We start from the raw sequence: 17,177 nt of genomic DNA on the forward strand, positions 1-17,177 counted from the left end.
CTAAGCTACCATGTAAATGCCACATTCAGTTTCTGGAGATTTAACTAAGTAGCCATTTGCAGTTCCTGGTACCAGGCCAGCAGGGAAGGGAAAGAGGAGGCCACATATCTTACCTCTTAGAATGAAGCATCAGTTTCTTCTGCTTGGTGTTCTCATGAGATGGCTTCACCCTCCTACGGCACAATCCTTTCTTCCACTGTGGACTGGACACCTGGTCTTGGGCCCTTGTCCCTGGGACTGTTGGATAAGGAAGCTGCAAAATACCAAGGATGTTGGCATTATGTCACTCAGCCCTCATGGTGGGGACAACTATTATGGGTTCCTCTCTAGAGACAGGATGCCTATCTATAGAAATTAAGTCACCCAAATGTTGTATTACCAAACGGCCCAAGCCCAAGGGGTATTCTTAGCAGGGAACTGGTTGTGTGCCACATGGAACCTTCCAGGATTGTGCCTAGGCTAGACTTCCTGTGGAAATGCTGGAACTTTGATGTGAATGGAGGGTTAATTAGAGCCATAGTCCATTTCGCCCACCTCGGAAATCGCTACAATTTGGAAGGAGATTTTAAACCAGACTTTGGATCCCCACTCTGGGAAGAAGCAAGATTACTTTCATGTCTCAGTTCTCACCTTTGCCTTTGTTCCATAAGCCCAATTAGAACTGAGGCCTCATTGCTTCCTTCAGCTCCCTGACCTCAGCCATCTCCTAAAAGGACTAAGATGTCAACGTTTTCAAGATACGGCCATAAACTCATGGATTAATTCCCTGGTAAGATCTCCCTTGAACTTTTATCACATTCTCCTTCTTATCTTTCCTCTTAAGAACCAAGTTAGGTCTAGTTCTTGTGATTACAGTGAAGCTATTTCCCCAGTGCCTCTGAGATAATGAGCTTCATTTAAGAGTGTTTACTTGTTCCCTGTTTTTGGTCTGCTTTGGTTTTCTGTCTGGAGTTTTTCTGTCAACATGAGTTTCTAGTTTCTAGTTTCTGGAGAGGTGGCTCAGTAGTTAAGAGCACTTGCTGCTCTTGCAAAGGACCCACATTTTAGTTCCAGAGCCATCATTAAGTGGCTCACAACTGCCTGTAAATCCAGCTTCAGAAGAGTTGATGTCCTGTTCTGTGAGTCAAGTACCCCACAGACACAAGGGAAAATAAAATGTGGTTTGGTTTCATTTTATTTTTTAAGAAAAAAAAAAATATATATATATATATTTGATTCTTAGAAGACCTGGAGAGCCATTGGCAGCATAATTTTTCTTTTGGTCTCTGTTATGAGGAATAGAATGAAGTTTTATGTCTAATTACAAATATCTTACCTGGATACTCTGGTAAAATATTTCTTTCTTTGTATGTGATATGTGGTGCCTTTACGTGGTGCATGCATGTGGAGGCAGAGAACAATCTTGGGTGTAATTTCTCCGGAGCCATCCAGCTTGTTTTCTCAGTCAGGGTCTCTCACTGGCCTGGGATTTACTGGTTAGGCTGATCTAAGCTAGTTCCCAGAGATGTCTCTGCCTCCATCTTTCCAGTGCTGGGATTAGAAAGACCGGCCATCATACTTGGCTTTTTAATGTGGGATCTCAGGGTATCATACTTGTGTGGAAATTCAACTCAGCCATGACCCAGACTCTAGTTCAATAGATCTTTACTGTTATTTTTATGAACTTTGTTTATATCGGGGGCCCTTATTTTTCCTACCCCATGTGTGGCAGCTGTAGCCATCCTTGGGAGCAGAAAATCTCATCATGGTGGTGATATCCATGAGCTCTTTCTTTCTCCCTTCCCACATGCCTCCGTCTCTCCCTTTCTCTCCTTTCCTTCTTCTCTCCCTCCCTCTCTGTCTCTCTATCTTACTCTCATGTCCCTCCAGTCCCCAGGCCTAGCTGGTGTTAGTTACCTCAGGGGCCTGTGAAGGCCCTTCTCCTCCTCGGAGGCTTGTTGTGGTCTCTCCTCCACTGCTCTTGGGCAGTGCTCTGTCACTCTTATCCTGGAGGCTTCTATCCGGCAAGCATGGAGCTGAGTGCCTGGGAGCAGGCCTCTGCTGCTCTGCCAGCAGGGGCAGGCTGCGGCTCAGGCAACACCATGTGAGCTGGGGCTCAGCCTTAAGTGAGGGGAAGGGGCTTGGGGCCTCACAGCTCCTGGGGGTCCCTAAGAGGTTCGATGAGGCCAGTTTATGCTGGTTCAAGGAAATACCCTGGGACTGTGTGAAAGACGTGAGGAAATAGGGTGTTTGGGAGGGAAAGCAGGCAGGCAGCCCTTCCTTGGTCTCTGAAGGAGGACTTTCTAGGGCATTCTTAGAAAGTATCCCTAGCTTCTGGGATGATATCCAAGGGTTCGAAAGGCTCCCATATGTCCTAGCTCTTGCTGGTGGGCTGTCTGTACAGAGGCAATGAATTGCCTGGGTCTCAGTCACTACATCCTGGGACACATGAGTGTCACATGTGTCAGGAGGCAGAATGGAGGCTGTCTCCCAGATGGTGCCCATGTTGGGGTCAGGAGAGTGCTCAGCCACTGGGATGCTGCCGTTGATCCTATCTTTTTTCTCTCTTCCGGTCTGTGCCTCTTCTCTTCCATCCCTTGATCTGGACTGGCTAGGGTCTTCTGGGTTGCCACCTGCCTCACCTGGGCCTGAGCATGCTCCATGTGGCTGGGGCATTCCCAGTTCTGGTCCAGCAAAAAGGGCCTGTTCTACAGGCTGTGCGCTTAGACACAGGGAGTCTCGGCCTTCCCCTGGCCCTGGAGCAACAAGTGGTAAGGGGTTCTCTTCCTGTGGTAACCTGAGGAGGTACCTGGGAGCAAAGGAGCCATCTGACAGAGCAGCAGGGACACTGAGATCCCAGGGCTGAGCAGGCAGCAAGGAGTGGAGCCTAGGAGTCCTGGATACCAAAGAAAATGGGGAATCCTTGTCCTCTAGTCCTGGCCACCTTGGGGCAGCAGTAGAACCAGCTGAGGAAGCATCAGAAAACTCTGGGGCTGTGGTCCCTTGCACGATGCTCTCATTTGACCTGCCCAGCACCTCCTCAGGGTCACTGTCCTGTTTCTGGGGTGGCTGGGGGTCAGCCTGCACAGAGCTACCCGAGGTTTCAGCTTCCAGAGGCCCTGGTTGCTCCTGATGGCCCAGCCCCTCCACCTTCATTCTCTTCCTCTCTGAGGGTAACTTGTCCTCGGCAAGCTGGGGAGCCACAGACCCACCAGTGGATCGTCTGAGGATGGTTTGGGCCCCAGGGCTGATTTCTTTTACGGCCTTGCCACTGGGGTCTGGCAAAGGTGTCTCAAGAGCTTCTAAGTGTCCTCCTTGACAGAGCCCAGGCACTGGAGGCAGCTGGCATCCCGGGACCAGCTTCCCATCTGAAGAGGGCAGAGGGCTCCTGCAAGTCAAGCAGAGGCCCTCTGTGCTGCCCAGGGTAGGGGACGATTTTGCTCTGGCCACCGCCTTCAGTTGCTTAGGAGGCTCAGCCTCCAGGGAACCATCCAGGGATGGTTGACTTCCGCAAGACCCTGGCTCAGCCCCTGCTGTGGTGTCCTCAAGGGTAGGGATCCTGTTGTCTCGTGACAGGCCTGCACCCTCTATTTCCGCATCCTGGGGAGAAAGGTCCAGTTCTGTCCCCTGGCCCTGTTTCACCTCCCCGTGTTTCTGTCCTCCCTGGTGGTTGGTCTTCATCTTCTGGTAGATTCTCTTGAAAGACTCATTCCCATACACCTGCCATTTCTCCTGGGAGAACATCTTTTGCTTCCTCTGGCTGCACTTCTTACTGGCCCTGCCCTTGCAGACCACCACCTCCTTTACCAGAGCTCTCTTTCCATCTAGGTCCTCAGCCACAGTCGAGGGGTCTCCGGTGGGGGTACACGGCAGGTCCTCCACAGCAGCCTGTCTCACCAGGGCCCGAGGGTGACCACTGGGGATGCCTGCCAAGGTCAGTCCTGGGCGGCATCCTAGCCGCCCTGCGGTGAGCCTGGGGCTCAGGGCCTTCTGCATCCTGGGAACAGCATCCTGTGGGTCCCGTGGCTCTGGCCACCGCTTAGAACCCTCAATGAAAGGCAGGGAGTTGCTTCTGGTGACTGGAACACATTCCACAGTGGTGGAGAGCTGTGTGGGGACGGAGTGGAAGAAAACGGGCCTGGCCTTCTCCAGGGGTGTGAAGGTGGAGCAGGCCGGGCTGAGGGCCATCCTCCTGCGGCCAGGCTCCAGCGCCCGGATGTCAAAGTGGAAGGAATCCTTGTAGGTATAGGGCATGGGCAGGTCAATGCTTCCCTGCTTGGACAGCACAGTCTTGCGGGGCCGCACGTGGTCCAGCTGCGGGTCGTCCACCACTGCCTGGTTGTGGGAGATGAGCTGGGCAATGCGTTCCTCCAGTTTCTTCTTCTCCATCTCCAAGCTGGCCCCCGAGGCTCCCCGGTCAGCTCTGCTGCCCGCAGAGCCACAGCCAGGTCCTCCTTCCCCCTCGGACTCCACGCTGTGCTCCGATAGACTGTGCAAAGGGCTGGAGGCCACGGGAGGCTGCTCCACGCTATCTGAGCGCGACAGGTAGCCAGAGTCCGTGCTCTCACACTTCCTCAGCTGGCCTTCCAAGGCCTTGGAGTCCCAAGGCTTCTCTGAGCACGTCTCCTGCTGTCGCTTCCACCGAGGCTGCGGGCTGGCTAGCGGGAACTCAGGAGACACCACCTGGGTCTGATCCACAGAGGACTCCCTGTGGGGAAGCGTGGCCAAGAGGGAGGGAGCCGATTCCACCTTCCGGTGTTCCCTATTCTTAGCAGCAAGGCTGGGATGAACACCTGGGGAAAGGGCTGTCTCTGGAGCCCCTAACTCTCCCCGGCTGTCCACTGAGGCAGTGTCTCCTGGCCTGTCTCCCTCCTCCAGAAGGCTGCTCCCACTCCCTTCAGACTCGGAGGACAAACGGGAATTGTTGAGATGAGTCTGAGTCCGCCTGTGCTTATACAGGTTGCTCTGGGTCTTAAAGGCGATGCCACAGGTGGAGCACGGGAAGGGCCTCTCGCCTGTGTGGGAGCGGATGTGTTTCTCTAGCACGCTGGGCTTCAAGCAGTCCCGGCCGCAGTGTGGGCACAGGTACTTACCAGCGTTCTTCAACCTGCCTGTGTTGACCAGCGCGGACCCCACCCCTGGGGAGAGTACCGGCAGTGTGCTGACGATGTTCACAGTCAGGGCCGGGGTAGCTGGCTTGCCCACCTGCCCGGGACCCGGGCCTTCGGGCTGCAGCAAGGGGCTGAGGATGAAGGGTACGCTGGTCCCCTCCAGACTGCCTGTCACGAGGGGAGCACGTGGCTGGAAGCCGCCGGGAGGGACTGTGTGGTACAGTGGGACAGGCAAGGCCTTCAGGAACACAGTCTGGGGCAGGCTCTGCTCCGGTGGCAGGATAACAGGACCCAGGGTCAGGCGAGGTGAGGCCTGCCCACCTGGGCCTCCTGGAAGGCCAGGTGCAGGGGCTGGCTGGTCCCTGGTGGACGGTGTAGGGTGGGTGGGTTCTGAAGCCTCCATTCCTCATCATCTGCGTGGCCCAGGATTTATGTCAACCTGTGGGTGAGAACCACGCTTTATCATGGGTGTCCGTTTTCTTCCCGTCAGAAGGTGTTACAGTACCCTCTGTGGACACTAGCGACATTCTCCCAGCAGTCTTGTGAAGCTGTAAGCCGAGCGACTCAAAAGACAGGGGCAGGAGAATTTCAAGTTCTAGCGCTATTTGGCTGACAGAGTGAGACCCTGACTCAAAAATAAAGCATACAAAAAGAGCTAAGGGTGTAGCTCAGTGACAGATTGCTTGCCTGGCATGCAGCAAGGCTCAATGTTGAATACCCAGTCACACACACTCACGTGCACACAGAGGAGCAACCTGTTGAGGTGGCAAAGGTCTACAGTGACTTCTCTACCAAGTTCAAATCACTTGCTTGTCTACAATGCCATTTCTAGATCCTTGAAGTACCCAGAGCCAGGCCCTTTTACTCTGTGGTTCTGAGCCCTAGACTACAGTCAAAAACAGAACTGGCCTTGGTGGGGGTGGGAAGATTCCTAGATTAGGACACTACAATGCATGGCTGTGAGACAAACTTGAATTTCAGAAAAATTATGCATCACATTTTCAGTGTATGGAAATACAGCCCAAATATTGCAGGATGGATTCTCATAAGCTTGTCCCCAAACCCAAAGGGTCATGCTGATGCTAAAGCATATGCTCTTGTCAAGTTTAAATGTGTATGGGAACCCTGTTTTTTGGTCTCAGGACACTACAAGGAGTGCTCATGCAACCTCAGGATGAAGCTTGGGTCTCTACTCAAAGCTGAGAGTGAGTCAGGAGGAGGAGAAGATAAGCTAATACCATTCTGTTCTTCAAGTCACTAAGGGAAAGTCAGATGCTGGAGGGACATGCTAGATAGCCTGGCAGCACCCATGCCCCACCTAATCTTCTGTGAACATTGAGCCCCCCCTTTCCCCATACTTCCTCAAGGAAACACCAAACTCCAGTCTCCAGGGCACTGTCCATGCCCAAGGCAGCACCATGCTGGGATGATGGACCAATGCCAGCAAGCACTGGCCTGGGAAAGCTGATGTTAGGTGTCGCAGGAAGTTTGTGAGCCATCAAATCGTGCCAGATGTAATGGCACATGCCCGGAACCCCGGCATTTGCAGGGCTGTAGCAGGAGATTCATGAGTTCCAGCACAGCCTGGGCTACAGAGCAATGCCCTGTTTCTAAAAACTGGAAAAGAAAAGGAAGTTATATAAATATGCTATGAAATAAGTTATGTCGAAAGAAAGGATGCTGCAACTACATATTTCTCTTCTCTCTCTATCTTTTAAGCTATTAGTACTGTGTGTATGTGTGTATATGTGTGCATGATGTGTGGGCACACAGAGGTCAGAGGACAACTTTGTGGAATCAGTTATCTTTCTGCTTTTATGTGAATTCCCAGCGATTGATCTCAGGATGCCCTACTTTCACAGCAAGCCTCTTTACCTGCTAAGTTTTACAACCCGAGGCCTTATGACTAGACATATATGCACAAGAGACTGAAGTTTGGCTTCAGCTTCATGCCATATGCAAAAGAATAATGCAAAATAGATCAGAGACATAAATGAAAGATCAAAAGCTACCAGACTCTTAGAAGATATAGCATCAAGCCTGGACTTTGAATTTGGCAATATCTCCAAGATACATGCCAGAGGCACAACCAGTGGAAAAAAAAAGTTGAAAAGTTTGACTCCTTAAAAATGTGTGTATTAAGAACACTATCAAGAAAGTGAAAAGCCACAGAACGGGAGAAAATGTAACAGCTGATGCTAGAGAGAAGATGAGACTTAGGTCGAGGCAATGGCTCTGTCAGAAAGGTGTCTGCCATGTTGGCTGGAGGACCTGAGTTTGGGTCCCCAGAACCTATGTGAAAACAAGCTATTTTCCTGTGCATGCCTGTAATCCCAGTCCTAGGAGGCAGAGACAGGCAGATCCCTGGAGCTCAGTGCCCTGCCATTCTAGCCAAATCGGTGAGCTCCAGGTTCATTGCAAGGTTCCCTCGCAGTAAGGTTGTGGTGTCGCAAGCACCTTTACCTTCTGAATGGCACTGCACCCGCAGAACCCACATAAAGGTGGAGGGAAAGAACTGACTGCACACAGCTGTCTCGTGTGCCCTGTGGCACATGCCCGGCACTTCCCACCATACTTGCACTCGCACAGTGAAAATAAATCAAACACAGAAACCCCAAAATAATAAAAACAAATAAGGTGGTGGGAGGTTGACAAAGACAGCCAGTGTTGACCTCTGACCTTCACACACACACACACACACACACACACACACACACCTGATCACAAATGAGTACACACATAATCATACATGGAACTCTAGGACTCAGTGATGAAAGTGCCTAATGGCTCAATTTTTGAAATGAGCAGGACCTGCAGGAGAGCTCAGCAGACAAGGCACTTGCTGCCACCACTGGCAACCTGAATTTCAGCCCTAAGATCCACATATGAAAGAAGAGAATTGAGTCCTTCTAATGGCCCTCTGACCTCCATACATGCACCATCTCTCTCTCTTTCTCTGTCTCTGTCTCTGTCTCTCTCTCTCTCACACACACACACACACAGTCATACACACACATGCCCACATGTATACAAATGAGTAAATGTAATTAAATAAGTAAAGACACTGGAGAGACTGAGACGAGATGATCCCAAGATTGAGTCTAGTCTAAGCTACCTAGGAAGACCCTGGCTCAAAATAAGTTTTGAAAGAAAAAGCCAATGGGATAATTTCCCACTGACTAGCATGGCACAATAAGGGGAGCAAACTGAAAATGACATGTCTTGATGAGGGTAGCCCCATGCGGCTTCTGCAGGACACAGTTTAGTAGTTGTTTGGCTATTTCCTCTGAACTCGAACGCTCTCTTCTGCAGGAAGGGAGTAGGTTCCTCAGACACCAGGCTGGGGAAGTCATAAGGGCCAACTCTAAATTTATATTCACAGTAGCACATGCTTGGGGAGGAGCCTCTTTGGAGGACCTGCCCGCAATTTGTGCATGGGCTCTGGGGAGGCAGCTTTCCCCACTTGTCACCCATGCTTGAGTGGACCCTCAGGTAACATGGTGACTGCCTTTGTTACTATATTGCTATGACCCCAATAAACTAATTGGTTCATCAAGTTTTGTCTCATTTTGTTTTGTTTTGTTTGAGACAAGGTCTTGATCTGACTTTGAATATACAGCCATCCTCCTGCCTCAGCCTCATGATTTCTGGGATTACAGGCATGTGCCCCATGTGCCTAACTTAATTTCTCTTCTTCTTTGCTTCCTTTCTACTTTTTCTTTGTTCTTATTGTGTTAAGATTTTGCTGTGTAGTCAAGGCTGGCCTGGAATTCATCACCCACCTGTCTCAGTGTCCTGGATACTGGGATTACAGATGTGTGCCACCAGGACTGGTAGATAAAACAAGTTATGTGAGAACACAGGGTTCTGTCTGCACCTACCACAGATAAAGAGCTTGATTCATTTGTGTTCTCAAAAATGTATCATGATAGTCTGAACTATTACTAATGGTCCTTCCCATCCCTGCCTTTTCTTCCACCCCTTAGCACAGATGTGTCCCTAGCATGGTTCCCAAGGAAAGGTAATTTCTTGACACACTGAAGAGGAGTGGGAAGGCTATAGGGAAGGAGACCCCTGAGAATACATCACCTCATGGGCAACCAAGGTAGACTCCACAGGGAGCACCTGCAGATTTGACATTGTTCCCTGAGTACTACAGCAGGCTCTAGTGTGCCTCCTCCCTTGCAGGCCAGGCTGCCCCAGTGGCTTCTGAAATGGCGTCTGAGGGTTGATGGGCAAGGCTTCTGTTGTTGTCCCTGAGGCAGAATCAAAAGTCAAGACATCTGAGTTCTGAGCCCTAATCCTAAGGAAGGAAGTGCAATGAGCAGAGCCTGAGCGACAAGGACTTCTCTGATAGTCCCACTGGGCGGGTGGGGAGGAAGGGAGGGGAGCCAGAAGGAAGGGAGGAGTGCTTCCCACCTCAGCCTGCCTCGTGGGGAGTTGGGGGAGAGGTAAGTGGGACCTCATGCCAGGCAGTCTGCAAAGGACAGCAAGGTGGAGCAAGTCTCCTGATGGGAGGGGAACACAGTCCACAGAGTTCTCTGCTGGGGAAGTAACCAGCGGACCTGCTGTCCTACAGAGCCGCAGCCTTGCAGAGTGGGGAAGATGCTGCTGAAGGGAAAAGTCTCAGCAGGCAGGGGAGCTGAAGCCAGGTGGCAGGTGGCCCTAGCAAACCTAAGCTCATTACCAGGGAGAACAAAAATTCCAGCCAGAAAGGACTGTCTTGGGTAATAGGCTCAGCCTTCAAAACAGTGCAGAGCCACCTGCCATGCTTAAGGTTTGGCTCCCTGAAGCGGATCTGTAATCATAGCTGATCCCTTCGAGGACCAAACAAATGATACCCCCCTCTTGGGAGGCCACCACCCCAGTCCAGGGCAGACTCTATGGGACACAGTTGATTTTAATCAGGAAAGGGGGAGTTGTGCTGTCCCCATTAGACTGACACAAAAATTAAGGGGATGGGACAGGAAGGAAGAGTAGGGTCCAATGTCAAATGTTCACTCTGTTGTCATCTCATGGGCTGCTACGCAGAAAAGGGGATTCCCACCCTGTCCTGCCAGTTGTGTGTGGCCGCCTGTGGAGGGTAACATTTTTCCAGTACAAGTAGGCGGCGTTATGGAGGACAGGTGAAGTAAAGGAAGAAGAGTAGGAAAAACGGTAGCAATGATTACTTCCAAAGCTTCCCACAGCAAAAACAGCCCCTCAATAGGCCAGGACAGAGAGAAAATGTAAAACCCCAGATGGGTTTGCAGAGTTCACCTTTAGGGTGAGAGGCAGGAGGGACAGTGAAGAAGCCCTCCGAGTTGCTAAATGTGCTGAAAAGAACCGGATTTGGAGGTACCGGCTTCCATGGCAGCACTACCTAATTTCAGTCTACTGTGCCATAGGCACCTGCTTGGTCACCCGGTGGGGACTGTAGGCCGTGGTATTCTTCCATTCCTGCATAAACCCCCCTTTTGTTGGAAAACTCCTCATTTTAAGAAGGAATGGCATGTTCACATAATGTGTGAAGATAATGTGACTCTTCCATGTTGCACATCCTCTGCTGTGACTTTCAAAACAAAACAAAACAAAAAAAAAGCCTCATCATTCTATGATGGGTTGGAAACTTAACGTTCACACAAAAACTTGCACCCAGATAATTAACGTCAGTTTATTCATCACTGTGAAAACAGAAAAGTGTCCAAGATGTCCTTCAGTATGTGAAAGAATAAACAAACATTGGCACAGCCAGACAATTGACAGTTATTCAACAATAAAGAGAAATGAGCCATCAAGCCACAAAGAGACACGGGGAACCTTCACTATACGTTGCTAAGTGAAAGAAGCCACTCTCAATAGGCTGCTTCCTGTGTGACTCCAGCTGCAAACACTCTAGAACAAACAAGGCTGTGGGACAGTAAGATCTGGGAGTGCCACGGGTTGGAGGGGAGGAAGGGGTGTATAAACATAGCCCAAAGGACACTTGCAATAATGAAGCCTCCCCATGTGATACTGTCCAGGGGTACCGGGCAGTACGCCATTGTCAAAACCTAGGGTACAGGAAGGTGGCCCAGTGCATAAAGAAATTTGCTGTTGCATAAGAACCCGAATTTAAGAAGCCACTTAGAAGTGAGGCATGGCAGTGCCCGCCTGGAATCCCAGCACTGGAACTGGGGTTGGAGACATAAGGATCCCTGGAGCCCACTGGACAGGCAGTCATCATATCAGTGATCTTTAGGTTTGGTGAGAGAACCTGCCTCAAAATACAAAGCGGACAACAACCAAGAAATTTACCTGACCTCAACCTTTGGCTTCCCCAGGCACAGACACACACATGAAATATGCCACAGGAAGAGTGGCCTCTCGGGTAGGTATGGAGCTCTGTGACATAGCAGTGGGTCATATACACACCACACTAACCCAGATGCCGATAGCCAGAGAAACTGCATGAAAGATGGATGTCAACACAGCAGGTAAGAACTCTCTAGGCATTTCCCTTCACTCTTGGATTGTTTTTGCTTTTGTGAGGGGGATCTCACTCTGTAACTCAGGCCAAACTAGAACTCATTATGCGGCCCAGGCTGGCCTCAAACTAGAAGTATCCTTCAAAGCTTAGTCTCCCTACTGCTGGGGTCACAAGAAGGAGGCACAATACCCACTTCTCTCTATGCACATGTGTGCATGTACACACTTGTGTCTGTGTAGGTATGTGTGTGTACATGTACATATGTGCGTGTGTCTGTGTAGGTGTACGTGCAGAGGGTAGAGGTCAGGAGTCTTTCTCCATCACTGTCCACTTTAGTTCTTGAGGCAGATCACTCACTGACCTTGGAACTCACTTCTTCGTGAGGATGGCTGGCTGTGGAGCCTAGGGCGTCCTGTCTCTGCCTCCCACCCACGTCCCTTCCTCTGCCAGCATTACAACAGTCTCCAACAAGTACACAAACCCAGTGCAGTTCCTGGGATTCCCTGGCTTTTGAAAGAAGGACTTCACCAGGGATCCATTTCCCAAGCCCCCACCCCCACCCCATCACTTTTTAATTGGCCTTAAACCACTCTAAAAGTGTGTGCCAACTAACTTTTTTTTTTTAATCCAAGCAATGTTTAGGGAAGCCACATGTGAACACTGCCCAGGCGGTCTTCATTATCAGCTCTAAGCAGGTGCTCCACAGATGCTGTGTTCTGTCAGTGCAGGGACCGTCACAACCAACACACAGCCTCTAGATTGTTTTAGGTGTGTCTCAAGGGCCCCAGGATGTGGTGTGAGCTCCTGTGACTTCTTATCTAATTTAAATCCTAGCCCTGGACAGCCTTGGTTCCCCCCTTCCCTGAACACCATGGCAGTAGCAATGGTGTCCCAGCCAATCCTCTAGCACCAGCTGACTTTGCTCCACAGGAGACCCTGCAGATAAAGAGGAGAAAGGTGGGTACTGGCTGATTGCCTACTAGAGGCCACACATCTTCCAGGAGGTCGCCTCCCATCCTAATCATGGTGCTGAGGTGACAACACCCTTCCCCAACAGCTCTGCTACCGGCTAAGCATCCACACCCCTCAAACAGGCCCACTCTGTACAAACAGCCCTCCCACCAAGCTCTGAATCACTCATGAGCACATGTCTCTCCTCCCCCTCCCCGCCGTGTGTGTGTGTGTGTGTGTGTGTGTGTGTGTGTGTGTGTGTGTGTGGTCTTCCAAGGCCCACAGTGAAACTGCAACTTAAATTATATGTATGTGTGAATGTTCCCACAGAAAAAGCTCCCTCTGTAAGTTTTGTCAAGGTCAAGAAGGACCTAGAACGGTCTATACAAGAGCAGGACTTCCTGGCTCTGTGTGGTTCCCCTGAGCATAAGAACCCATCTCCAAGGATGCCCTGGACCTGTCAGGCTCAATTGCTTGTTAGTCAGACTACAGCTTCACCTAAATTAATTCTGTTTGGTGATGAAATTATGTTTTGCTTAAACAAATTAAGATAACTGGGCAGGCCAAGAGAGAGTTTACAAAGATATAATATGCAGAAAGCAGAAGTGAGTGAGTCCAAGCACAAAACAACCCACATGACACAGCTCCTGTGGAGACGGACAGTGGGTTGCAGAGGTTTGGTTGAGAAAGCCTGATGTCCAGCTGGCTTTGCCTTAGGCTGGGCTTGGGCTCAGCTAAGAAAACAAAGACAAAAACTAAGCTCAAACCCCAGGTTTGCTGTGTGCTGACTCAAGTTGCTTGTCAACTTGACCAGTTCTAGAACCACTCTGGGCACCTGTGTGGGGTTGATTGAGGTGGGGGAACCCAGCCTGAATGTAAAGGGCTGGGATGCCAGACAGCATAAAATGGAGAGAGCGAGCTGAGTGCCAGCCCTCACCTCTGTTGTGCTTCCTGACTGTTCTGCAAAGAAACATGTAACTGGTGCTGCCCCGGGCAGAGTTGCATGGCTCAGGGTGTTTCTGTGATCCTTAGGGATCTCCTAGAGGACCTACCCATCACAGCCAAGTGGGAGTGGTCAGCTAAAAACTGTTTACACTTTGTTTTTCCCAGGACGGTCAGTGTTACCGCCATTGCCTGTGGGCTGGTGCTCCTCTGTATGAATGGAGTCACACAGTTCTCACCTCTGAGTGCCCTGAACTCCCAAACTCAGCAGCAACAATGCAAACTGAATTCCCTAGACTCCATCACACACGAAGTAGACAGCCGTTTCCACTGGGCGCTGCTCGAGTCAGCAATCAGTAAGCTCAGAGTCAGAGGCAAGGAGAGATGCGGGCCCAGGCCCCCTGAGTGGCTCGGCCACGTGTCACCCCCCTCACCCTCCCCTTGTACTGAGAGCTGCTCCAGCATACACCGTATTCCGGCCACAGCGTGCATCCAACACAGGCCTTCATTTGGTAGGAGACATGACTCCTTCCAGTCCTACTATTTTCACACAAGAGACACTGCCCCCTCCCCCCAACACAATAAAGTGTATAAATATAATGACAAAATGCTTTAAAGAACATGGTAAAATTCAACATGGGGGGGCAGCCTGGCTGCGTCAAAGCACCCCCAGCATTGTGATACTGTGCCTGGGAATCAAGATGCTTGTAGGATTCTGCCCTGCCTTGGCCAGAAGAGCTAGTCCAGGCTAGTGCAGTGGGTGGTGAGTGACCGTGTAGAAGCCCAGCAGACATGCCCTCAACCTCAGACACACCTGTAAGCAGTAACACAGAAACCACAGTCTGGAGAAACTTGTTTAAACCTCCACATAGATTCACAGGCCACATACAAGGTGGTCATTCCGCACAGCTGTGTCTGAGGATATTTTTTAAACAGCGAGGTCCAGATGAGCATCAAAGGGTCATTTGGACTAAGAGTGTCTTTGCTTTACCCCTGGCTGAAACCCACCCAGGGTGCATTACCAGATGATCAGTCATGAACTGACGGATGTTAAAAGTCATTAGGTCTGAGAGGTCCTGAGCCCCTGAGGATAGCAATGTGCCCATGGCTTCCTTACCTGTCCCAAAGTCTTTGCATCCCACAAGCCTGACCAGAGTTCCTTCAGCCTGTGGGAACCCCAGGCCAGTGGGGCAGCCCGAGCACCCCCATCTGCCTCCCTAAAGGGCCTTGGATACTCTACTGATTGCTCATTTAAATGAGGAAAGTTCCTGGGTTTCTTATCTCCATCCAGCTCAATCACTTGTAGCCTTTGTCCATTTGGGTGGTAGTGGTGATAGTGGTGGTTGTGTGTGTGTGTGTGCACACACACAAACTTGGGTCTAAGAACACATATGTGGGGACCAGAAGTCAACTCTGGATATGGTTCCTCAGGCACTGTTCACTCTATTTCATCAAGTGCAGGGTCCCTCCTTGAACTTGCCCATGAAACCAGGTTGCCTGATGAGCAAGCCTTAGGATCTGATTGTCTCTGCCTCCATAGCACTGCTGTTATTAGCACATGTCACCACGCCCAGCTTTCACGTGAAAGTATAGAGCAAACTCAGCCCCTTCTGTGGCAATTAAACGGCATGCAGAAAGACGTGAAGCAGGCCTGCGACTCATAAACACCAGGTAACTATTCCAATTTAGCCTTCACCCATTAAAAAAAAAAAAAAAAAAAAGCCATCCATTCTATTCTAACGTTTGGCCTCTCTAGGACTATTGGATACCAATAAATAAAAGAAGTTGTGTTGTGGGATTTATATTTTAGTTAAGCAGCAAGAGATTGTTTTTAAAAATAAGTATATGATGCGTTGGAAAATATATCATGAAAAAGGGATGAGGAGGGCATGTAGAAGTGTAAAGGGGAGGGGGAGAAAGGGGCTTAAAGGTGGTAGTTTTAAATGGGATGGGTGGGGGTGAGTCTACCTGAAAAGGTTGAAGGAAACCTGGCAGTGGAACACGCAGGGTGCCTGACAGGAGAGACAAAGAGAAGACCCACAGCAAACGCAGACAGCAGTGCAAAGGCCCTGAGTCAGGAGCGTGCCTCACATCTTTGAGACATATATATGTATTATGTCCTCGGTATTTCAGGCCTTCACACAGTCTAGGCAAGTGCTGTTCCATTGGGTCACATCCTTAGTCCTAAGGCTTGGCCCTGCAAAGTAAAGTAACTGCATTTGTAGATGTGTGACAATATTTTGTGATTCCTTCTGGGCTAGTCTTTTATTTCTCTGGGCTGAAGAAGAAGAAGAAGAAGAAGAAGAAGAAGAAGAAGAAGAAGAAGAAGAAGAAGAAGAAGAAGAAGAAGAAGAAGAAGAAGAAGAAGAGGAAGAAGAAGAAAAGGAAACAGAGAGAGAGAGAGAGACTGGTTCCATGTATAAAATGGCCTGAAAAGTGGGAGATACTGGAGACTGTTCTGTGTTCAATGACAAGGGAGGAGACTGGCCTCAGGCATGGGAGGCTGTTCTGTATGGCAAGTAGAGGTAGAAGGCAGGTCTTAATCCTTCCTACTTTCTGGAAGATGGTGCTGAGATGAAAAGACCCAGCCAGGACCACTGTCCTTCCTCCAGTGAACACTGAGCCTCACAGACCCCAAGGGCAGCTGGAGGCTGTCCACACTTCCTGCAGCCTAGAACATGTCAGATAAAATGATGCTGCTCCCAGTTGCCTTAGGTTATAAGCAGAGTTGCTGGGATGGGAGATAATGTAATTCAGAGCACTGTATTGGGGATGGTTATTGTTTTATATAATTACAGTAATTTGCCAGGAAACCAGCAAACAGATAGCATGCTGAGTTCAAAGGGAGATAGGAAAATGTCCCCAGAGCCTGTATGAGTCAGAGCTCTAGAGGAGTTAACCCCCCCCAATGGCTGCTAATTTCCAAGGTCACCTTGATTGGATTAAGAGAAATGTTTGGTTCTGTGGGTCATGTTGTCATCCACAAAGTTTGTGCTAGAAAACCAGGCAGTCAAATTAAAACAAAACAATTTTGTCTTACGTTTCAAGTGAGTTAGGGCTGCATTTCCAGTTATTCTGGGCTTCACGAGGCCCAAAGACTGGGCACATCTGGCTTAGAGTGCTCTTAGCTTAGCTATATGGGTTGCTAGGAAGTGTGGCTTGTACGGTTGATCTTCATTGTCAGTCTAGCTGGACTCACAATCACCTTGGAGACCCATGTCTGGGTGCAGCTCTGAGGGCATTTCCGGAGGACTAACTGAGGTAGAGCATACACCCTAAATGCAGGAAGCACACCATCCAAGACTGAACAAAAAGGGAAAAGAGAGAGACAGATGAACACTAGCACCGGTTTATCTCATCTTTCTGATCCATCCAGATGTGAGCATGACTGACGGAACCCTCAAGCACTGAGCTGAAATACATCCTCTATCTTACTTTCTCCTCCATCTTCCTTTTGTCAAGTATTTTGTCAAAATAACATGTTAAATAGAGAGTACGCTGCCACGTTAGCTGTCCACTTCAGAAACACAGAGTGCTATAGACATATCCTGTACAAACACTGTGTCTACAATAGACATGTCACACAGAAGTGCATCACGGGAGCTGAAGATTTACATCTGAAAAGCTGAAACCAGGATCCTTTGACGCGCCTGAATACTGAGAGAGACAAGCAGTCAGCAACTCAGATTCCCCTGTCTCCATGGGGCTCTGGTCTTTAATGAAGCCCCATGCATATACAATGAAGT

General features: G+C 49.8%; 1 protein-coding gene across 1 annotated transcript in view; it reads right to left on the reverse strand.

Annotated features, from left to right (window-relative positions):
• Positions 1–17,177, reverse strand: part of Znf831 (zinc finger protein 831) — a 107,244-nt gene that overhangs the window by 62,126 nt on the left and 27,941 nt on the right. Inside the window, exons 2-3 of the mRNA XM_021650774.2 lie at positions 1,897–5,529; positions 114–253 (exon numbers count right to left, since the gene is read on the reverse strand). Of these exons, the coding sequence (XP_021506449.1) occupies positions 114–253; positions 1,897–5,493 (3,737 nt within the window). The 5' untranslated portion in view covers positions 5,494–5,529. The remainder of the gene's footprint in view (positions 1–113; positions 254–1,896; positions 5,530–17,177) is intronic.

This window comes from Meriones unguiculatus, chromosome 4 (assembly GCF_030254825.1).
Source record: "Meriones unguiculatus strain TT.TT164.6M chromosome 4, Bangor_MerUng_6.1, whole genome shotgun sequence".
In the NCBI taxonomy this organism is placed as follows: Eukaryota; Metazoa; Chordata; class Mammalia; order Rodentia; family Muridae; genus Meriones; species Meriones unguiculatus.